The sequence below is a fragment of the Nesoenas mayeri genome (assembly GCF_963082525.1).
Source record: "Nesoenas mayeri genome assembly, chromosome: 15".
NCBI lineage: Eukaryota > Metazoa > Chordata > Aves > Columbiformes > Columbidae > Nesoenas > Nesoenas mayeri.
The window spans coordinates 15,103,127-15,127,779 of record NC_137559.1 but is presented as its reverse complement, the minus strand read 5'-3'; the positions used below and the strand labels follow the sequence as shown (position 1 = coordinate 15,127,779).

The 24,653-nt window shown below is 45.8% G+C and overlaps 1 protein-coding gene across 1 annotated transcript in view; it reads right to left on the bottom strand.

The window, feature by feature from the left end:
• The window catches only part of XYLT1 (xylosyltransferase 1), a gene marked incomplete at both ends in the record, with an annotated part of 193,726 nt that overhangs the window by 88,672 nt on the left and 80,401 nt on the right, over window positions 1-24,653 (bottom strand). The window contains one exon of the mRNA XM_080353903.1: window positions 9,167-9,692. Coding sequence (XP_080210029.1) covers window positions 9,167-9,692 — 526 coding nt within the window. The remainder of the gene's footprint in view (window positions 1-9,166; window positions 9,693-24,653) is intronic.

Genomic DNA, 24,653 nt, shown 5'->3' with positions numbered 1-24,653 from the left:
ACGTCCAGAAAGGCTGTAGCGGTGAACCACGATGTGTGCGGCAGGGGAACACGGCCACTGCAGTGGGGTCAATGCTCTCCTGGCACCGCCATCCATAGCCGGCTGTGTTTTATCACCGGAACAGCAACACGGAGCAATTGTTTTAAAAGGGAACAAGTGACTGAGTCCTGCAGAACAAACCCTACAAATTTCACAATTTGAAAGCACACACAATCACTATTCAAATTCTTTTCAAGAAACCACAGTTAGGATTAATAGATAATGATTTTCCAGTCATATGATTCTGGTTTTTGGCTTAAATCTCCCACCGTTCTTACAGTGATGTCCACTGACCAAACACAAGAGGTGGTAGTGACGATCCAGCTCCAGCGAGCTCTAGGAGAAAGGACTGAAAATTCCTTGGCTTCCCTGGAGACTGATGAGAAAACTACAGCAGGAAAATGATGGACTTTTGCCATGGACCTTTCAGTAGGGCCAGGACTTTAAAACAACATCTTATTTTAGAGTTCAACTGTCAGTAGAATACTTCAGAGTCTAATGTGCATTAAACGAAGCCCGATGGTGACAGCGGTAGATCCTGGGAGCTGGGAGGACTCTGTTCTTCTATACAAAGGTGACAGTCAGGAATAACTTCTTTGACACAAACAGATGATAAATCAGTGACATACCATGGATAGTAAACTAGTGAGAGCAGCAAATCAGGGCTATTCACTTCCAGTGCTCTCGAACTATCAAAGACAAGCATTTATTTGGGAGACTAAATATACATTGAGCAATTTCAAAATCTTTTCCAAGGTTGCTCAGCTTCAGATTCTTGTCATTCACTTTTTCTATAGAAGTCATGATTATCCAGGGAGAAAAAAGACTGATGTTTTAAAACTCCCTTCTGCATAAGAAATATTTGCAACAGAAACAACTAAATTATGGTCTGGAATCTTAAAAGGGCATTAATGCCCTGTAAGATTGGCTTCATGCCTAGATTGTTGGCATTTTAATTCAGAGTAGATCCCTTAAACAACTCTTCCTCATTTCCAAGGAAAGACATTACAAAACAGCCACTGGGCTCATAAAGCCCAATATGTCCTGAAATACATCAAATAAATGTACCCTTTCAAAAACCTGCCTGAAAAGGGGTGGATTCTCTTTATCTATACACTTAATCCTGTAACAAACTGCAAATAGTTAAAGCATCTGTTTCCAGAAGCCACAAAGGAGGAAAATTATTTGCTCCAGCTCAGGAGGAGGAAATTAAATGTCAAGACTTGTCCCCCCAATTATTTTAAAATACACTCAGTGCCACTGACTTCAAATCAAACTGCGGCAGCCGCTGGTGTGGGATTTCCGGGACACGACACTTGCCCATGCTCAGAACAACTGCTCATCAGGCGTGGATTCCTGTGCAAACACAGGGTTACCGCGCCAGGTGACAGTACGTGGAGAAGTGACACGGTTACAACAGCAGAGCTCGATTTCTATCAGGTCAGCCCCACTGATCTCCTCGTGTTCTTGGTGACATTTTAGGCCTAAACCAAAAAACAAATCTGAAAGTTGCTGTTGCCTGCTTACAATTAATACCTAACAATGACTCTCTAACATAGTTTTGTTACAGTTGTAAAGTCAAATTAAGAAAGAATGTAACATTAAGGCTGCTTGTGCAACCTCACCTCCAGTCCAGTACTACTGTGCATTTACATTACACAGCTGCTCGCTTAGCATTGAATACAAATAAGAGATGTTTCCTCTTAAAGGTCTGTACACTAAAATCACTGTCATGAGTCTACTCTGGAGGACCAACACCTATTTTATATTAAAACCAAACACGGGGGAGGTTGGGTTTGGCGGGTTTGTTTTGCAGTTGGTGTTGTTTCCCCGCATTGTCTCCCTTCCCAACCCGACCAGCTCATACCATTGTACCAACCATTTTCTCCAGTTGCAGTTGTATTGAGTCCCCCCCACCACACTGTGCACGTTTCAGGATTGCTGAGAAGCATTAGCGATCACTGCAGTGCTTTTCTTTCATCCCCGTACATACTCAATAATCTTTATGAAAATATTCCCAGAGCTCCTGCTGCCCTTGCTCTCCCTCCCCAGGAGGTTTGCACATGGACGTTCTCAGTCGTTATCCTCTCCCACGCTCCCCATTTAATGCTCCATAAAGCTATATCATTTTCCCAAACAGAGGCTTGGTGAGAACTAGGGCCACTGACCATAAATTTCCCAGCCCTGGTGCCCCCCGTTCCTTGCGCTGTTTTCGGCATCTCCTCGAGATGCCGTTTGTCAAGATGTTTTTCTGCAAGCCCGACCCGCCCGGCCCAGCTCTGCAGACCCACAGGTGACCAGACAGGGCCGACGGGGAAAAACGTGACCAGACAGTAGCACCACGTGAAAAAACAGGGGAACATCAGTCTAGTTTCATCCTCCCACTTCTAAACTTGCAGATGATCTAGACGAGAATTGTCTGTAGCTAAATGAAATGATTAATTGGCACAGACGCCCAGCACAGTTTTCCCCTCACCGGATTTCTTCTAAACCCACGCCAGAGCGCACTGGCAGAGCCAGCCTGTGCTCCTAGCAGCCTGATTTGGGGAGAAGAACCCCCCAGCTCCACAACATCCCTGAGATCACCCATCTCCCATCCTCTGCTCTGCAGCTGTTCCCAGCTGTGCGGGGAGGCGGCAGGACAATGGCACCTTGTTTCGGGATCCAAAAGGACATTTTGAGCAATTCTAGCTCCCTTACAATGCACACAGATCTTCCTTCTGCAAAGAAACACGTCCAGTTTCTGACCCCAGACAGATCCACTTTCTGAGGATCATCATTCAAGTTGGTTTTGCTTTACACATGCAATGAGAGGAGAGACACACCACTTATTTCATAAACTCATTTTGTCTAAAACGCGAGTACTGAATCTTGAAACAACCCTTTATAATGAAAGAAGTGCTGGAAACACGGTTTCCAGCACAGAGCACAATCTCTGTACACAGTGTAATTACATCTTAGTGTTCTACAGAATACCAGCATATGGCTTAAATGCTATTAATTGTAAGCAGTTTTGTTCCACAGGATGTTGTTTGCTGATAACTATTCAATTAGGGTTATTTTGCAATTAGTCTACTCACAGTAAATTTATTCCAACTGGAGTCATCTGTGGTGCAGCAAATTAAAATGCTGTCTGGGCTGCACATGCAGTGGCTCTTACACGCTCCTTAACCCTGTGCAGCTCACCACAGTCATTCTGCCACACAACAGAACAGATTAAATGTACAGAAAAGCAGCCGCAGCCAATATCATCAGGAACCCTGGAACCAGGAGAAAAAGACAAATATGGGGTTCAATAACCTTTAGATCAAACCCAGTGAGTCCAAAAATGCATTGGCAAAAAAGAAATAAAGCCATACGGTTATATGTCACTGTGCACATACACATGCATACTGAGCAGATGAAATTCTGTATTTGCTTCGTTACAGCTCCCATTCTTTTATAATCATACAGAGGATGCTATCGTTCCCATCCCTTGAAGAACTGCTCTGCTCCACCCTGTAAATATTTGACGTCTTAGTAGGTTATCTTCTCCCTTTCTGCAAATCACGCCTCCTTCTCTCAACCGCTTTGAAGCAATCAGATAAAAACATTATAGACATGTAGATTTCTGTTGCCTGTGCATATTACGCGGTCAACAGAGCCCTCTCCTCTCCGTTTTAAAACCAAAGAAGGTTGTGTTTCCCAAATGAAATAGAAAGTTTTCTTCTCAGCAGCCTGTAAGAAACTGCAATCTCTTGTTTCAAAGTGCTAGATCAGCATTATCAATAAGCAACCAGGGAGAAAATGGTGTAATCTGTAAATAACTCTTCCAGTGCTGCTGAATGATGTGGCATGAGGGTAGCTTGATTATTTTTCTGCTTTATTTATGAGTTGGGTTTACCCCAAAGGGAGAAAGGTGGGAGAAAACCTGTTTGATTTATAAACTAAGACAACAGAAGAGCCAAGGAGAAATAAATCTGGCTCACTTGAGACTCTCTGCTTTCCCAGGGACTTCTGCCAGAACTACATGTTAGAAAACACCCCCCCCAAAAAAGTGTTACATACTTTTGGTCTATCTAGGGCTACAGATCAGGGTCAAGCAGAACCCAGTTGGGTAATTAATGACTATGATTAGGCCAGAGTCTCCCATGGGGCTCCAGCAGCCTGGAGAAGCTGGCCCGGGGGAGGGCTGATGCAGATACCACTCAGCACTGTGACTGATGGACTTGGTGCCAACAACTGAGGAGGAACCGGGCTGGATACCCAGTGAACCCAGGGATTCAGAGATACCAACTACCGTCATCCACGGGGGAGTGAAAAGCAGAGATTTCAGGGCCTGGATCCAGCTGCTGGGTCCCAAGCTGGGCTTTTTTCATCGCAGAAGGAAGACTGCAAGTAGGAGATACAATTTTAATACGCATGTCGGAATGCGGAGTTGTGTAATCGCGTTGCTGGGCAGCAATCTCAGCAGTCAGGGTCACTGTGGCCATCCTTAACTGTGCTCCTGCCCACAGGAACAGGGGATTCTGAAGGGGAAAACATGGCACACTTGGGGTCAATTGTGCTTTGTCAATAAGAGTTTGTCTAGGCACAGCGTGAAGCCAAGAATTGGCACTGAAGCTTCTGCTTCTTCCCAGTACATCTGCACAAGAGGAAGGCCACGTATGATGATGGACAAGGAAGGGAGGCAGCCGGTCCAGGTCCACCAACAGTTCTGGTGAGCATAAGGGAGTTTGGTACATCAGCAGAACCAGCGTCTCCAGTCTGGCCTGTACAGGACCAGGTTGGAGATGGCCCCAGCAAGGAGACAAAATGTCACGCTGTCCACAGGTTGATGTTCTCCACATCACATCTCCTGAGAAGACACAAACTCCCCAAAAGGACGTCTCCCTGTATCCTCTCCCCAACCTGCAAAGGACTCAAGTTGCCCTTTCCTCATCCAGCCTTGTGCTGGACCAACTTTCCCTCTCTTACCTTGCCTGACTGCATCTCACCTCAAAACACACTTGTACCAACTCCAGACATTCCCCTTGGAGCGACCTGCAAGCTGCCACTTGCCCTGATCTCAGCCACGACTTTGGACAAGGCTGCCCCAGAAGCCTTTGACACCAATCCCCTGTTCCACAGCATCTGTGCCCTGTTTCCAGGCCCAGCCTGCGGCAAACACCAGCTCACGGGCTCTGCAAGTTGGCGAATGCTGAAGTTGCCATGTCCCGGTGAGCAGCGCCAGCAGCGTTGTCTGTGCAGCCGCCTCAGAGCGACTGCAGCCCCTGTCCTCTGGTTATCAGGAAATAACACCTGCATGGCTAACAGGCAGTGGACATGATGCTCTTGGTTTCAATAATTCTTTCTTTTATGCACTGAAGATAGTTATATTTGACTTCTTTTGCCTGTTGCCTTTGGAAACAATAAAATACTTAAAAAAGCAACAGCTTGTAAGATCCTGTTTCCATTGATAACCACTCAAGTGAACGTATCACTTAACACCAGTGAAAACGCAGCTGATGGAGTCCTGTCCGTGACTGATGGCTACGCTTGGCAGCTTCGTGGTTTTGATCTGCTGAGACAGCATCCAAGGGGATGAAATGCTGGATGACATCTCAATGGGAACCACAGCACTGGGAACACGTTTATACGTTGGGATAATGGATAAATGTGCCGCTCCAATGCATAAATATTTATATTTCACAGCTCTGCTGAAAACAGACAGGAAACCTTTCTTTCAACCAAACCGAAGGGACTAGCACTCACACACTGGATACACAGACTCAGTCCCTAGATGTCTGACTTTAGCTAGCAAACAGCTTTTTAGGTGCAGAAAGTGCCAAGACCTCTACTCGGACCTCCCCGTACCAGTCATCCTGACTATGGAGTGTCTTATATACCCAGAAGCTGATGGCCAATGCTTCACAAACATCTCCCAACCAAGCCAAACATCTTCTAAGGGCCTCCGGAGCTGCTAAGACACCTTTGGTGAGGGCTGGAGCCAGTCTGGGAGTGACCAACAGCAGGGCTGATGTTCTGCAGTGGTGGGGAGAGACCTGAGAACACAACACGCTTAAACTCAGGCAACAGATCCTTAACGGGGTTGTAAAATTTAAGGGACCTATCAAGGTGTATATATACGTCAGGTAGCTTCAGTTTGGGGGTTCCTACTTGTCTCTGTCTTGGTAGCTCTATATTCAGACATTTGAGCAGTGACTCCTCCACGTGCACCACGTCCCAATCTGCTTGTGCACTGGCACCTCCTGCGTAAGCAACTCGTGTCCCATTCCATATGCTGCTTTGTCCCTGCCCCTCAGCGAAGCTCCCAGGTCTGCTCTGTGTGTAACACAGGATGTTCACATTTTCTGCCAAGGAAATCTGGCTGCTGAAGTGGTTAACTTCAGCTGTCAGAACGGGCACGAGGAAATAACCTTGAGGCAAAGAAAAGTCAACGTTTTCTGCAAGGATCCATCTGGCTAAGTTAACACATCCCTCAATTATTCTTTTTAAACAAGCTTTGCTGCCTAAAATAAAAATCTAAATGAAACTCCAGCACTGCAAACCTAAAAACTGTAGCCACAGTCTTTTCACACTTAATTTTTTAATGTGGTATATATCCACACCTCATTACTAAATTCACATGTACTTTACAACAAAATCATCTTTGGACAACTTCTCCGTTTCTCTAGTCCTGTTTGCAGCTCCCAGTTTTCCTGGATCTTGTAATATGTTTTATTACAAAGGAAGCATTTATACCAATGTGCAATGTACACACGTGCTGAAAGGCTCCAGGTGTAAAAGGTGACACTGCTTTTGGTTCTAAGAACACACCATTATCCTGACTGCGGGGCATGAGATAAATACTGCATTCGAAAAAGAAGCAATAAACGTTTCTTGAGAAGCCTGTTTTTAAGAACAGTAGTTGTGCAAAACTTTTGGAAAGTCATCCTGCATCTCTGGGAGACATATTATGGGGAAGGGATGGGATCAGAGGTGTGTGCAAAACTGCACACTAATGGCAATACAGCCTCCAGCTCTCTCGAGGATATTGCTTGTGTATTTGTACAGGTGATGGAGATTTACCCTGCACAATGTATTGATGGCATTACTAAGATATGTCCTTGATCCCAAAAAGTGTAGGACAGTGTCTGCAAGGTGCTGATCTCCACCAGCATTCTCACAGACCAGAGCTGCTTCTCCTGTCACTAGAGAAGAGGGAATCACAGAATCCCAGAATGTCAGGGGTTGAAGGGCCCTGGAAAGCTCATCCAGTGCAATCCCCCCATGGAGCAGGAACACCCAGATGAGGTTACACAGGAAGGTGTCCAGGCGGGTTGCAATGTCTGCACAGAAGGAGACTCCACAACCCCCTGGGCAGCCTGGACCAGGCTCTGACACCCTCACCGGGAACAAGTCTCTTCTCATATTCAAGTGGAACCTCCTGTGTTCCAGTTTGAACCCATCACCCCTTGTCCTATCACTGGTTGTCACCGAGAAGAGCCTGGCTCCATCCTTGACACCAAGGATGTGCTCATTGCAGAGGATTCACCAGTGGGACCCCAGCCCCCAGGGCACTCGCTGATGCTCGGCCTGCCGCTGATGTTTGCTTTTGCTCAATTCTCACCTCTCTCTGGTTCTTTTATCTTCCCTTCAACTTGTGCTGCCCTTGCTGTCCCTCTCCCTGCTTCCCACTGAGCACCAACTCTTCTGCCTGCTCCATCTTTATCTCTGATGTTTGCTCACCCAGCTTAATGATTTTGAGTATCACCATGATAAGAAAGAGATAAAAAACACCAAAAGAGACATGGTAAAAAAACCAAAACAGAACAGTCACAGATGCACTGGGGTGGGAAATGGGGTACTCACATCATTCATATTGGTAATAATGTAACATCTGAATTAAAAGCCTCAGCTTCCTATTACAGAGAGATGCTCGTTTGGAAACATCTTCTGGGGCACCTCCTTTTTACCACTGTCCGTGCAGAGAGTTCAGCCTCCTAATTTATGCCACAGCAACACGGATCCTCCTCTCCCCACCCTGAAACCACCTACTGCACTGATGGTGCAATAAACAGGTAAACCGTGGGGGTTTGAGGATGTACCTAAATATTCCTAATTAAAGAAACTAATCATCCCCTGGTCTCCATGGCTCACCACGTTTACTCTACCACCTTGAAGCAAGACCAGTTCTCTTGTTTGTGAAAGTCCCTCTGCACTTTCAGCTCAGATAAAGACATGGGCACATCCTCAGACGTACGGGCTGAAGTGCCAATGACGGGCTGAGGACTTGGCGCTGCTGGATAAAGCTGGGCGCTCATCAATACCTACTTTGATCAACTCATCAATGCTTTTTTATAAGAACTGAAGATAAAAGCACTCCACTGCTAGGGAAGCTTACAGGTGAACGAATGGTAGTGCATGAAGCACTGTTCTAGAAAAGCAGCAGCGGGTCAGCTCGCACATGCAAACTGACAGCAAGCGGAGACGCTCCATGTGTGTGACCACACGGGGAACCAGAGCACCAAAACAGAGCTGGGCTTAGGCTGGCGGAGGTTACTGACTCTCCACAACACTGATTCTGGGTATTAGTTTTGCTGATTGAAGAACATTAAAAATAGAAGCGAGCCACAAAATCAAAGTTTTTGCTATGTTTTTGGATTTTTTATTTTTATTATACTTCTGATCATTTTCTGGGTTATGAAAATGCTTAGCAGTCCTGGTGATTAGCTACGAGTCCACTGTGCCAGAGAAATGGCCATATGGCCTCAACAGCAATGGCACTCCTTTACCAGCTGAAACGCGCCACAATCCACCATGGCTGTTCCCTGATCCCCAAAAAGCACGTGGCTCCTGTACAGAATAACAAAACTTCAACTTTGCTTCTCTGTGTCTGTAGATTAAGAATTAAAAGGAACAGGAGTAGTAGCTGAATAGTCAGATCACATAGTGTAATAAAAATTTGGTGGAAGTGAGAAGAAATGCTATAGGAATCTACCAAAGATCTTGTGACATCCACATGACTCCACGTTCAAAACATCCTCAAGCCCTCCCTCGTTTTCACAGCCTAAGCACATTACACATTCCTGCAATAAAGGCATTTTTTGTAATCAGAAGGCCATTTCAATTATCCAGAATCCTTCCCTCGAGAGAACCAACTTACCCTCCAGCGTACAGAAGCGCGTCACCTTCTCCGGCATCAGCTTCCCATGTTTGTGCTGACAATAGACGTCGGCGATCTCCTGCCGGCACTGCTTGGACTTGGCCCGGGACATGGCTGAGATGGCCTCTTTGCCCGTCACCTCGCACTTCGGGGGCTGCTCGGACCTCAGTTCAGGGGAGCTGTTTCCACTTCTTTTTAAGTGATGCTGCCTGGGAGACCTGTGAATCTCTTTCAAATTGTTGCTGTTGCTGCTGTTTTTGCCTGGGTGATCGCTGAACTGCACCACCTCATTGGAATTCCTCCCCAGCACCACGTTCTCCTTCATCTTCTCCTCTTCCAGTTTCTTTCTCAAGTGCTCCTTTTGCTTGCTAAGGGGTTTTTTCACCAGCTCAGACTGGTGTTTTTGCCTCTGAGTCCTGGGAGCAAAGTTACTGTTATCAATATTTTCAAAGTCCTTGGGGACTGAATTTTCATTATTGCTGTCCGTTCGCATTTTCTCTTTCGGTCGGTGGGAAAAATAGCCATCCTATAAATGGGGAGAAAAATTATACTCGTCTTACTAAAAACAGTCACATCCCGTGCAGTACAAGCATTTCTTACATGAAAACGTAAATCAATTACAATGCAACACACTGCGAAAAATCCCTGTATGAGGGTTCACAACAGAAAGACGGAGCTGAGAGGTGTCTGAGCTGCCAGGTCAGTCCAGCCAGCCCTGCGTTCCCCCATCACCCAGCCACGTTCAGCCCCAGCTCAGATGGAGCCAGGAGGTTTTACACAGGTTTGTGAGCAATTATCAAGCAGAGGCACCACCCCGGCACCATTAAGAGCCAACGGTGAAACAGACACGGAGTTCAGTGGAGCGCGAGCAGCTGGTTCAACGCTTTCCTGCACTCCTCATGTCGGTAACCGCAGTCTGGGATCCCAGGAACTGCTGGTCATCTGCAGAAACCACCATGCGACTTTATAGCTTGAGGCTGCTTTCAGTAAAGTCACTCTGCTACAAATCAAATACTTCCTAATAGATATATTTTCTAATTTCTTCACAATAAATCCTGGGAGGAGCGTTTCCCTGGGCTCGGCTCTTGAGCACTATGTTCCTCTGTTGCACGCTGGGCACACTTTGATAAACACACAGATCACGACATTGCAACATGTAAAATATATCACATAAAGGAAAAGGAATTGACCATGTAAAGTACTTGTCTGATGCAGAGTAACGCTTTGCTTCACGATTTCACCCCCATCTCCACCTCTTACCACGGGAACTTGTCCCAGCCCATCAACAGCAAGTTTACGACACCAAGGGAAAACAAGGATGATTCCAGGGATCCTAGAGATGACAGAGAACACGGCAACCTGCTCTAGAAAAGATGTGACAGACTAGAACAAACCAAGAGGCATTTCTACGTGTGTATGACTATCAAACGATGGCTCCCAGCCCGCAGAGGGCACGAGTGTTAGACCCGCAGAACAGCAAATATCTCAACAGGAGATGAAATCAATGGGGAATTGTTACTGAAATACCTGAAGACAGGAGTATAAATATTGATAGACTTTTTGAGTCTGTTCTGTTTCCTTTCCCCAAATGCAAGATCTACCAAGCAGCAATCAGAGGCTGGGACAGACAGTGGCCATAGCACCGACTGATGGGAGCTCCTCTCAGCACCACCAACCACTGTTTGTCTTCAAAACATTTTAGCTAATTGCTTCTTACACCTCTTCTGCAAGGAATTATCAAACAGTCAGGTTCTGTAGAGGAAGGACAGGGAGATAATGGTTTATCCAAGGCCAGGATCACTTTGACGTCTGCAGCTCAGCAATGAGCAACGTTTGAATCATTTGTTCATGAGAAGATGCGGTTTTGTGAGTGACTGAAGTGTTTCTCTCTCCATGAATATCTCCAGCTCACAAGTAGGTTTAGCAATCAGACTCAGAGGAATGTGAAGGTTTATATATATATACATATATATATGAACATGCACACAAAAAATATACCAAAAAACCCATGAAAACACACAAACCAAACCCCAAAGGTTTTTCAAACAAAATATTTCTAGTTTAGAGAGAACATATGTTTTTAAAAAATTGTCTTTCTAATTGTTAAGGGCACACATTAAATCAAATTCTTTTTCCTTTGAGAATAAAAAAGAATAGCATTTTTCATAGAATCATTTTGGTTGGAAAAGACATCTAAGAACATTGACTCCAACTGTTAACCCAACACTATCAACTCCAGCACTGCCCCATGTCCTGAGAACCTCATGTCCGTCTGTCCAACCCTCCAGGGATGGTGACTCCAGCACTGCCCTGGGCAGCCTGTTCCAATGCCCCACAGCACTTTGGGGAAGAAATTGTTCCCCACATCCAACCTCAACCTCCCCTGGCGCAACTTGAGGCCGTTTCCTCTGCTCCTGGCGCTTGTTCCTGGGGAGCAGAGCCCGACCCCCCTGGCTCCAAGCTCCTTTCAGGCAGTTCAGAGATCAGAAGGTCTCCCCTCAGCTCCTGTTCTCCAGCTGAAGCCCCCAGGTCCCTCAGCCGCTCCATCACACTTGTGCTCCAGCCCCTCACCAGCTCCGTTCCCTTCTCTGGACACCAAAGAGAAAACAAAACAAAAGAAGAAAAAAGTTCCAAGCCAGCCCTCATTCCCGTGAATGACCAAAGTAAAAAACCCAAGTGTTTTCAGAGCCCAGATTCCTTCACCAGCCTATATCTCTAATGTATTTCAAAGAAAAAGACCCCTCCAAACCCAGCAGCAAGCAGCAAATAGAGCAAGACAAATGTAAAGCTTAACGTCATATCCAAGACAACTCCACTGAGGTGCCGCTGCTCTGAGACCTCAGATGTTTGAGAGTTCTCAAAACCTCAGCTTAGTTATGCCACTTGGATATTTTTATTTGCTTTATTTTCATGCACTTGGAGCTTGGATTTATAGACGTGTCATAGCTCAGAAACTTTAATTATTGTGCTGTCACATTTCATCTAAGCTGGTGTTGGAACTCACCTTTTTTCCTCATCAAATAACAAAATGCAAGATGCCCTGTGCTCTTGTGCACATATATATATCTGTGTGTATATGTATATACATATACACACAGATATATATATATGGCTGGACATGCAGATATCTGGATGGATGAATGAGAATAACTAAATGAGAATAACTAAATGAGACACAGTAGGTCCCCCAGGGCTTTCCCTTGTTTCTTTCAACTATTTTATCTCCCAGTTATATGGAACAAGAGGCATCTAAGATGCTATTAATGCCATTAATATCTATTTTATATCCCAAACACAGCCTGAGCTGTTCTTTATAAGCAGTCCTTTATCTTCATCAGGTTAAGTAGGGAAATAAGAAGAAAACGATAAAAGAGCAAATGTGAAATTTATTTGTTGCATTTCAGTGGCACAAGGAGCTACAGGGACACCACAGTAGCACAAAGCACCCCTATCGTTAGTTTTCATTGTTAATACAGTTTAAAGCACTTTACAGCTGTATATGGAGAATTTCACCATGCTGCAACTTAGAGCCAAATTACCTAACTGCAACAATGGGGAAAAAAATATCTGTCTTCTCTATTAAACTCTTTCTAATGTCTCTAAAGGCGACTCTGCGACAGGATATTTCTGTGTATCTTGGCAACATTCCCTCTCGCAGTCTAACTCCCGCTCAACGATTTTTCTCTTTAAGCTAAAAAAAGTATTAAATCCTTCTCTGTGCAGCAAACAGTGTGTTGATGAAGGGGAAAGAAAGGCAGAGGAGATGCTCACTGGCACTGGTTTTTCGTGGTAATTCTCAATACCCACAAACAAGACACCGGCCTGAGCCAGAGCCACGGGCACACACCCTGTCCCAGCCCTTTCTGCCCCTCTGCAGCTCCAGGGATGAGGTTCATGCCCATTTCTGTTTCAAACGGCATCTGACATGATGCTGATGGGACTTGGGATTGTCAGTCTCCACATTCCCAGCCCTGTGCAGCTCCCGGGGACCAGGACCGGGACTGGGAGCGGCAGAGGCCGCAGATCCGCGTATCTGAGCGCAGCGAGCAGAGGGTGGTAGAAAGCTCTGATGAAACCTCAGGAGAAGAAAAAGCAAAGTAAACAGCAGATTTACTGGTGTAAGGTTCACCTCTTTAAACTGTTTTCCTCCTTCGAGTGCTTTGCCCCCCTCTGGGAAATGCTTTTCCAAGTCTACACGCTGGAATTTTAAAAGACCAATGAATTTTCAGTGCTTCAAAGGCAGACACAAGCCCAAGCCTGGCTGTAACTGCTCCCTGCCCGCGGGGACAGCAAACGCCACAAACCCTCCCGTCACAGAGGACACTCGGTGTCTGCAGGGACGCCGCTCGGGGAGGAGCAAGGACTAAAAATAAAGCCTTGTCTGTAGAACAACTGTACCAACCCAGAGCTATGGATATATGTTGAAAGATAAGGATGTGTAATAAATACCACAGTTGGAAAGTCAAATTCCAGCCGCACGCGATCCCACACCTGTTGATGCAAATGTTAAACGCCGCAAAACCAGAAATCTCCATCTACCTTTAACTTGCATTCTTCTCTCACAGTAACTTTCACCAAAGCCGAGCGTGGTTTTTACAGCCTAATGACCTCAAGACAGGATCCACGCGTGGCAGCAGAACATACACACGTGCAGTGCAGGGGAAGCGAAGCTCAGCGCTCCCAACTGAAACCAATAGCTCCTGTTCATTTGTGAAGTTCGGGAGTACGACCAAAAGTAGCACATCTGCTCTTCAGCTGGCTACCGGCCAATGGGTTTTACTTGCTCTCATTTATTTATTTATTACAGTGCTGGATTAATTGCAGACTTTATCTGCCACGAATGGCTGAGACATTGAAATCAGGACAAAGTAATCCCAGAGAAAGATGATCTTGAAACCAGGCGTTCCTGGTTCTGACAGCACCACGGGATATACATCAGCAGGTTTGCTGCTTCAAACATCATCATTTTCAACTTTTGTCTAGCTATTCATTAGCAGCACCTTCTTACCTCTCTTTGTGCTTGCAAATCACATAAATACACTGAAAAAATGGAAGGTTATACCCCAACCAAATTAGAAGCAGAAAGGCTATAAATATAGCCTGTGAGTATCCGCAGACAAAGATGAAAGGAGTATTTTCAAACCAACACCTGACACTGCTATTTTCTGTTGTTGTACAGACTTAATCTCATCCACAGAACACACCAAAAATTATTATGGAAATCATAGCAATAGAGTAATTCGCTTTAGAACAGACATAGATCAGAAGAGGCTCTACCCAAAGGCAGCTCAGCCGGGAGGCTGCCCTATACACATTACCCAATATTACAGGTCTCCAACTCGACACATGCCCCCCAAGAGCACGTTATTTCAACTGTGCTTCCACCGCGCTCCTGGCAAAACGTTCCCTCTCCGTGTGATCCTACGTGCGCTTCTCCGGCAGTCCAGAGCGCCAGGTGGGGACAGGGACACGGGGCACCTTCCATGGGACACCCCCATGGGATATGACCCGCTCCTGCTCCCGGCGCCAACCACAGCCGTCCCGCTCCCACAGAGAACCACGGGATCAGGTCACCATCTTCTTTTCCCACCTTTTAAAAGGCAACACTGTTTACAGCCTATATATATATATATATATATAAAAAAACCTTTGGAGGCTTTTTATCACTTTGGAGCACTGTATTTCAAAGCTCAGTTGTGACTCTATCACAGAACACAGGCCTTGGAGAAGGATTTCCAGAAACAGAAATGTTCATTTCTAACTTCATTCACAGAAAGGTGAAGTGCCAAGTACTCAATGGTGAGAGTCCTGGCAGGGAGAGTTTTGATGACCGCGGGGCCTCCTCTGTGCGTGTGTGCACACTGCGGCTGAGCACAGAACCCAGAGTGTCAGGGGTGGGAAGGGACCTGGAAAGCGCATCCAGTGCAATCCCCCCATGGAGCAGGAACACCCAGATGAGGTTACACAGGAAGGTGTCCAGGCGCGTTGGAATGTCTGCACAGAAGGAGACTCCACAACCCCCTGGGCAGCCTGGGCCAGGCTCTGCCACCCTCACCTCGAACAAGTTTCTTCTCCTCCTTCAGTGGAACCTCCTGTGTTCCAGTTTGCACCCATTGCCCCTTGTCCTGTCACTGGTTGCCACCAGCAGAGTCTGGCTCCATCCTCCTGACACTGCCCCTTTCCATATTGATCCCCAGGAACGAGTCCCCCCTCAGTGTCCTCTTGTCCAGCTCCAGAGCCCCAGCTCCCTCAGCCTTTCCTCACACGGGAGATGCTCCACTCCCTGCAGCATCTTGGTGGCTGCGCTGGACTCTCTCCAGCAGTTCCCTGTCCTGCTGGAACTGAGGGGCCACAACTGGACACAAGATTCCAGGTGTGGTCTCCCCAGGGCAGAGCAGAGGGGCAGGAGAACCTCTCTGACCTACTACAACATGGAAGTAAGCAATAACAAGGAAATAATCCCAAACCGGGAAAGAACAGTCTGTACCCAGGAGTGTGCATGGGATCATTGCCAATTGCATACTGACTGCCAAGGATGCTAAAAATAACAATATAACATTAATGCAAAAATAACATTTTAAGATCAGAGACACTGCACGTAACGAGAGAGTTTGTATTCTGCTCTTTGTTGAACGCACAGGTTTTAATTCTCCAAACTCCACCTTTAGTGTGTTTAATTAAAATCTGTCACATTAAATAGTGTGTTTTGGTGTATTAGCCACTACATCTATGGTGACTGAGGGTCTGGGGCTCAGCTACTGTGAGCCTGACTGAATTCCATGTCCTATCTATCTCAGGAGGGAAAGCCCACGTTGTTCCTGCGGTAGAGCCTTTGTGATCTCCTGAGAAGACCATGGAACAAATTCACGGTGTCACCTACTACAGACCCAACAGCAGCTGCCGCTCACTGTACCTGGCACAAACACAGAGAATTTGGGAGAACTTCACAGCCGTCCGTAACGACAAATGGATCTGAACAACAGCCTGTTAAGGCTCTCAAAGCTTTGCAAGCACAGCACACACCTGCTCTGCCACAGCCCGCGTCCGGATCTGCAGACGGCCGCTCTCCACGCAGTTTGCACTTGCATCTGTCATCTATATTTGCCTCTCGGTTAAGCACGTTCCAGCAAAAATTTGCATTTGGCTTTGCCCAGTTTAGAAAATCTAGGTCACAAATTCTCACATAATCTTCCAGATGCAGTTCTCTACCCCGAGTCCTAAAGGCAGGAGGTGACAGACTATGGCTGCAATACTGACCAACGGAAAACGCCAGCTAAGCAGCACATTTGCTGTGGGGTATCCCGCTCTAAGACCAGAATATGCTACAGAGCCATTAGGAACGCGTAGTTTCAGACTGACCCTGGCAGGAGCGAATCCACCGACAGCCAGGATTAGGCAGCGCGACTGTTAATTTTTGCAATATGCAAAAAGCCAATACCAGACCACTCGCACATCTGCTTCCAAAGAGATATAACCCAAGGTGCATGTAAGTCAGCAGAAGCACAGACGTCAGAGGCCTGATGCACACCAGCTCTGCAGACTGTGCAGGGCCGAGGGATCCGATTCGGACCCCAGCAACCCCCCGAGCAGGCGGCACCGCTCCAGCACCCCCGTTACGCACCTGCGGGCACACGGAGCTGCCAGATCACCCCTCTGGAGAGCCTTTGTAAGGAAAGCTAAAGAAAACTCTCATCAGTTCACAAAGCCCACAACGAGAGCTTGTATTTATCTGCAAAAAGTGTTTGTTGCATCATGCAGAGCATTTGCTCCAGACAATAAGAAAACACTTCTTTCTCAGGAAAAGTTATTCACTGTACGATTTCTATATCAAGGAAGTCCCATAATTACTACACAGATGGATGGACCATGTGCAATCAAGCCCTGAGTGGCAAATGTTCACAGTTTCAGTTTATCTGACACAACTGATTTTATCCCCAGCACGGAGGGGTTTGCTGTCTTTTTGTACTGAGAACATATTGTCATGTTCTTCCCCTGGCAAAGCTTGATACCTTACAGACACAGCAAAACAAACCAGAAATACGCATATGCACACCACAAAACACACAGACCTTCCTCTAAATACAAAGTACTGGACATGATGGCCTTGTATTATTAAAAAAATGGATTTTTTCTTTCTCCTGCCACATAATAAAATACAAAACAGTTATTGCTCAGATGTGAAAATACGTGAGCACTGGGCAGTCACGCAGGATCACGCACGTCTGAGACAAAGTGAGCGGCTCAAGGTGATGAGCAGCTTCAAAAGCTGCACCACACGGCACAGCCTCCAAGAGATCTGCTCAGCTTTTACAGGACCATCCATTTTACCTGTCCCGTGACCAAGAAGAATTTAAACAGGTCTATGAGAAGATAATTAAAACAAGTTTCTGTTCAATATCCATTACAGCTCTGTGACATATTATTTTGTAATGCTTGTTAATTATTCAATAATGACACCTTGCAATTGCCAGAGGAGTTGGAGGATGGCATCTTTTACAAGCAAGTGCTGCCCCTGGATTAAATCCTATTCTTTTTTGTGCCCTAACCTTTGTGTATTTGAGGGCTTTTTGCTAGCTGAAACCAAACCCCTTCCCTCCAGCAGAACTATAAACATCACACTACAGCTGTCAGAACAAGAGCAGAAATTTTAATTACTCCTTATGCTTCAGTGGGCTCAAAAATCTGGTTTCACCCTCTTTTTGGCCAGCTGGGCACCCATCTCCCTCAGCACACGGCCACCGGTTCCATGGGCAGGTGCCAAACCAAGGACCACGGACACTTCAGCCCGAGGTCATCGCGGGAAGCAGCTTCGCTCCATCCTCCTTTCCCACATGAGGCCAAGGAAGAACATCCTTCTCCATCACTGTAACATTAGTCTCCGGGGCATTTGCCTGCAATTGTCCAAACGCTCACTCTGCTGTTGGATGCACACAGAAGGATGGTCGCTATCAGAACAACAAATCATCACTAAAAAGGCTCAGAAGGCCTCTGGGTGAAGGAAGGTGTTTTCCCAGGTAGGGTAGGACACTGACGCCAATATAGCACTGGCCCTGCTGTCACTTGTCCTACCGCATCCCCGTGTCGAGCTACAAAGCGACATGGCTCTGCTCGAGCCGCCGTGCAGCCGCAGGGACACAGACATCCCAACGAACAAGGAATCGCGAGTTTTCGTTGCAGACATGGTTGGTGTGACACGAGACCCTTGGACACAGCACTTTTGGCAGGTTTGGACAACAGCGCGGCCAAAGAGAGCAGATGGACAAAACGCACCAGATGTTAACGTAGGCTGATTTTTTCCATATGTTTTTCTGTAATAAGTACACTGCACAATACTTCAATTGTCAGCGGCTGAACACTTGTGAGAAACATTTTGTGAGCAATATATTAAGTTACTTTATGACTGCACATTAAACAGGGAGACAGAAAAGGTGAAAACAAATTCAATGACTTGGAACATGCAAGCTGGTAGAGGTGAAATATGTAAGTGTTTCCAATGCAGTCCTTTCTGTTATGTAGAAAATTATGAGAAAAAGCATCATTTGGGTTAATAGGAGGATTCTGATAATTGAAAAAGCATGAGTGCTTCAGGATTCAGTGCTAACAAATCCTGACGGGCACTGCTAGCCCAGATTCTCACACTTGCATTTCAAGGACCCATGGACCACCCCAAAGTGAGCTGGAACATCTGCACTGGGAAATGATTGTTTGGAGCATTATTTTTCCCTTTCCTCTCAAAAAGTTACCATTGATTTTGATTTTGTTTTTAACATCAACTCCAGCAGCATGTTCCAAAACACTAGAAACAACATTGTAAAAAACATCATTAATAGAAGCTGGGGTTTGGGGGTTTATTTGGTTTAGTTTTTTTGTTTGGTTGTTTTTTTTCCCTTTTTGCATACATAACATTTGTACATTAAGGAAAGACGTTCTGGTTTGAAATAGAATGAGAACAGCTTCAAAACTCTGGCTGCTTTCCTCAGAACAGAACTAAAGAACATGTGACTTACTTTCAGCGTGATTTATTATAGATTGGGTAGTAAAACAACATCGCACTCCTCAAGAGTCCAGACGTTTTCACATTTGCTCCAGCTTAGCACAGTAACTGTACGAACAGCAATATTGTATTAACAGTCATTTCAAATGTTCATCTGGTTATTAAAGAGCTCGGAATACTGCTAGAGGGAGCTGTGAAAGCACATATCCACAGTATCTCAAAAACTGACAGTTTGCTGCTCATTTAAACTTCTCAGGAAAATTGGTACTTACACAGGAGGACGGAAAGACACCACAGCCTAGTCAAATTTATTCCATCGATAACCAACCTTGACTTATAACCAGTAACCGCCACCCCTTTATGTGCATTGTTGCTTTTCAAGTGATGCTTGACCGCATGTCCAGGCTCCAGACTAACGCACACAGCCCTGCTCTTGGCAAAAACTCAGCGGCAGTAACATCGACACTGAGCTTGGGCAGTATATACGTATACAGACATATAGACGCACACACATATTTTAATGTTTCAGCGCAGTCAGCTCTGCCTTGGTGCGGGCAGGGGAACGTGACACGACACATCGCTCCATTCCCGGTGAACAAACCCTCACAAGACCATTCACTAATCGCAATTGTGCTGGAAAGTTTACCAGAGTTATTAAGCTTCCTGGATTCATTTCAGCTTCACCACATCTTTAAACGGAACTCACCACAGAAGTAGGAAAGCGATGAAGACTGGCCTGACGGTGCAAAACGCAGCTGCTGACAAAGCTCAGGAAAACCCTGGAGGTTTGTTTTCCTACAGCTTCTTCCCAAGGGAAGGTGCATCTTGTAATCCTTCCAACGAAGAGTTCAGACATGAAGGAGCTTACAAAGAAGTCAGCACATTCTCAAGGGAAAGGTAATTTAAGTGACTTTTTATATTAATGTCTATTACCTTGCGGTCCTTGAGCAGGACCCTCAAAGAGCGCTTGAGAAGACACAGTTTGGCAGAGCAGCAGCAGATACTAATGGCCCACGGCTTTTTAGCAGGTATGGGCTACTTGTGCCATCCTCACTGCTTCCTGAGAGGCCTCCCTCGGGGTGACACAGCACCCATGTGCCTGGGGGGCTTGGGCTGCACCGCGGCCTCTGCTGGGGCCGGGCAGCAGGTCAGCAGGGGCTCCAGAGTGGGACGTCTGCAGAGCTGTTCTTCCTGCTGGTTATTCTAACACTGAAATGAAAACTCGATGTTCTGTGGTTTTAATTACCACCAAATCGTACTGCTTCGTTATTTGACAAACGTGCCTCCGAGAGATCACATATATATATATTTTTCAGCCTGGAGAAGAGGAGCTGAGAGGGATCTGATCAATGGGATCAATATCTCAGGGTGGGTGTCAGAGGATGGACCAGACTCTGTTCAGTGGTGCCCAACGGGCACAGACTGAAACACAGGAGGCTCCATGTGAACATGAGCAGAAACTTGTTTGCTGGGAGGTGCCAGAGCCTGGCCCAGGCTGCCCAGAGCGGGTGTGGAGTCTCCTGCTCTGAGACATTCAAACCGCCCGGACCCACCTGTGTGATCTGCTCTGGGACCCTGCGTGAGCAGGGGTTGGACTGAGGGACCTCCAACCACTCTTGTGATTCTGTGAGATAAATAAGACAAAATAAGTAACAGGAGAAAAGCACAAACATATAATGCTCAGGATATGGACACAATAATCACACTGAATATCAATTACCAGTCACCTTGTTCATAATTTTCTTCCTACCTCCCCCTCTCAGCGACCCACCTCATAAAAAAATACAACACAGCCAATCTGAACTGAATTCGTCTGCTTTCATCTCTACTTCTTTCATCCCAGCTTCAGCCAATATACACTTTACATCTTTCAAAGCAGCAGTAAACACTTAAAATTGCTTCCTGGTGACTTGTTATTAAGTAGATTCCAACTAAATTCATGAGGAGGCCTATTCCAACTCCAATCTAAACAATCTCAAGCAGCCCAGGGTGAATTGCTGAGACACACAATAGGATCTCTGGCAGTTACAGAAATTAAATATAATTAAAATATGGATGGCAGAAACCAAAGATGCCCTCACATACAAATGAAAACATCCTTGTAAAATACGGTCAGTTTAGCACAAACATATTCAGCCTTAATTAGGTAGAAAATCTGTTTAGAAGACTACAATGCAAAGAATAATAATGAACTTCAGGATTACATTTTGTTACTTGGAGGGAAAAAACAATACAAATAGATGGGAAGTAATTGGAGCTTATTTAATAGTCTCAGACTATCAGCTTGAACAACTATAATCATTAAAGACCCTGCAGTGATCTTCTACAGATAAATGTTGTTAAATCAGAATTACAATACAACAAGCATGAAGGGCAAAGCCTATTAACATGAGTAGCACTAAAACAGATTCATTCACATCGTTTTTCACCTTCCCATCAGCACAAGCAGCCTTTGAACCCAGCAGGCGGGAATGCGGGGGCTCCCCATTTCCCCTCGTTTCGGTGACACGGGAACACGAGCACTCAGTACAGGTGCTCACCGCAGGGTGACCGCAGATGGGCAACTGTGAGCCGGTGCTGGGGACGGGGCAACACAAACTTTTGGGCTCAAATACCTTCTCCTGTATCTACTATTCCACAGGAACCAAACAGCTGCTGCTGGAGCCTAAGGACTGGGGGGGAATTCTTCTTTGAGAAGAAACGTCTCCCCGGTGAGGGTGGCAGAGCCTGGCCCAGGCTGCCCAGGGGGTTGTGGAGTCTCCTTCTGTGCAGACATTCCAACTCGCCTGGACACCTTCCTGTGTAACCTCATCTGGGTGTTCCTGCTCCATGGGGGGATTGCACTGGATGAGCTTTCCAGGGCCCTTCCCATCCCTGACATTCTGGGATCCTGTGAACTTACCGATCTTGTGGAGGAACTTTCTGTGAAGACACAAAGCAGTATCTAAACCCCTTCGATCCGCCTGCCACTGAGCAAACCAGCAACAACTGCTAAGAAAGACATACTGCTATGTACAGAAATAGCCGTGAAAAGCAGGTCTTGCCTGTCAAGAAATTCTTGTTTGCATCTTCCTCAAATTCCCCAATTCTAAAGCAACAAAATAGTGTAAACTGGGACTGAAAACTTCAAATTTACCTGAGATTTTGATAAGTTGTCTTCTACAGCACTTGTCCAAAACAAGCTGAGTGTCGGAATCTGAAGCTACTAATACACACCCGTGCCATTATTTCCATTTAGCTGGAATTAAATGGGTAGCGGAACTTGCAGGACAAACTTATTACCTTTGGCCTTCTAACCAGTTGGTCTTTGGTCATCTGGACTCTTCTTGATCTCGCAGCCCTCATCAACTCCCAACAAGCGCTGTGATACAGTGGAAGGCAAAGCCTGGTGTGCAGGACAGGATCTGGTCTTTTACACAAGGGAGAGTTCTCTTTTACAAGCATATTTAATAACCTACAGCAAGCCTGGTCTGCAAACTCATGTAATACACCTTTTGGAAAGAAACTTGGGTTTGAGAATTTTCTGATTGCTGCAATACAGTTTTATTTGCAGAGACAGTATGACAGTACATAATCCTATATAACCTTCCAAAACGTGTACTTCCCATTAGTATTTCTACTATGCCAGCAAATCCAAATATCAAACAAAGTGACACCTGGCAAGTATAACGCTATATATTTACCAGGATAATAATAATGCTCAGCAGAGCAATATTTTCAAGGGTTTGAAATGAAAAAATCTCTCTCTCAAATCTTATCTAGGATGCATAAGCTGCAAAGATGACGGAAATCAGCCTAAGTGAGCTGTAGGTATTACAGATTTGAAGCTAATGGTGTCTAATCTGTGGTTTGTAAGGATGGATATATCAACAGCTCTACACAAAGCAATACCCACGAGAGACACACACAGAGAGCACCTTGTGTGATGGGTGCAGATAAAGCGCTGTCAGTGTGCAGGCTTTGGCTGTATGGTTGGTGCTTTCCAATAAGAGAGACTATTATCCTCCTGTTTTGTGTGAGTCCCTCCTGCCTCTCAGGGACATCATGCTGCTAGGACTGGAGCAAATTCACCAAGTTTCCAGACTCCGCGTCCTCGTGCACATTGGCCGGGCAGCCGATCGCTTCCCATGGAAGCCGCCTCTAAAACCCACAGATGCCTCAACACTCTCTGGAAAAGCTCCTTGTGACAACAGTGTCGTGGTTGAGACAGACAAACAACATAGACCAAGTTCTTCCAGGATGAAAGTAGTAGATGCCATTTATTGCCACACGTGCATTTTTATACAGTTTTACCAATTCATGTGTCTATTCACTATTGGTTACAAGTTACAGCAGTAACATCTCATTGGCTATTTTTGCTATCATCAACGTTACTCTTCTACTCCCTTCTCTCTCACGGGTACATCCTTAACATCTCCGGATACTCCTTTACTCCCATCTTTCTCACGGGTAGGCCTTCATATCTTCAAGGCTAATTTCTGTTCCCACGCCCTCCGTCAGGGAACCCACGGACCCACCGTAGTCCCCCACATGACAGGTTGGATATAATTCCCTTTTTGAACTCCTGGGAGTTGAAGGAGAAAAAGCCTGTGAGAGATGCTGCACGAGGGGGCTGTGCCCGCCCCGGGCCGGCCGGCAGCCCCGCCGCACGACGAGGATGGCACGGAAACGTCTGCTCGGGCCTGTGCTGGCTGGAATACCAATGCAACCCAGCAATGAGCTTCCCAGCAAACAGGAAGGGGGAAAGAAAAACAACTCTGGCACAAAAGAAACAAACAAGCGGAGCGGAGCGTTCCCAGCAGGTACCGCGTTGCCACACGGAGCCCAGCACCACCATCCAGGAGGCTCCTCAGGAAAATAAGCTTGCGGTTCCTCTCACTGACACAGGCACGACCACCCACCACTGTCAGCGCATCTGAAATGGTTGCCCATTATTATTCTGTATTAGCATCACTCTGCAAATACTGACGTGAGAAGATGCGTTTTGCATGTGATGAAAGCCAAGAACGAGCTGTTGTCTTTACTTAGTTTAATTCATTTGTTCTCCCTTATAACAGCAAAAGTTTTATCAAGAAGAAACATTGTTAGGGTCTGTTTATGGCCCAGATTCTCAGTTTATGCCCAAATATGTTTTACATTCATCTGAAAGTAAAGACTTTGACTGTTAAAATGTACATGGGCTATTATTGGCTCTCAGAGTTGCTCAAGGAAATTCAAGTAGAGCAGACACAGGAATCTATTAGGCAACATTTTCTCTTTGTGTTGAAATCTCTGAGATAATAAATGACTTGGAAAAAGCAACAAGATTATTATTGTCCTTCACTCTTTGACCCAACGCATCAGTTGGGCTGCTTCCAGTAAACAAGTGGTTTGCTTTAATTTTATAGAAGTGATTAAAATAAGAGTCACTTGAATTATTTTTTCTCTCCCTCTTTGTGAATAAATGAGTGCTAGTTCGCCAAAAGTCCCTGTTGAGACAGAATACTGCAGCAA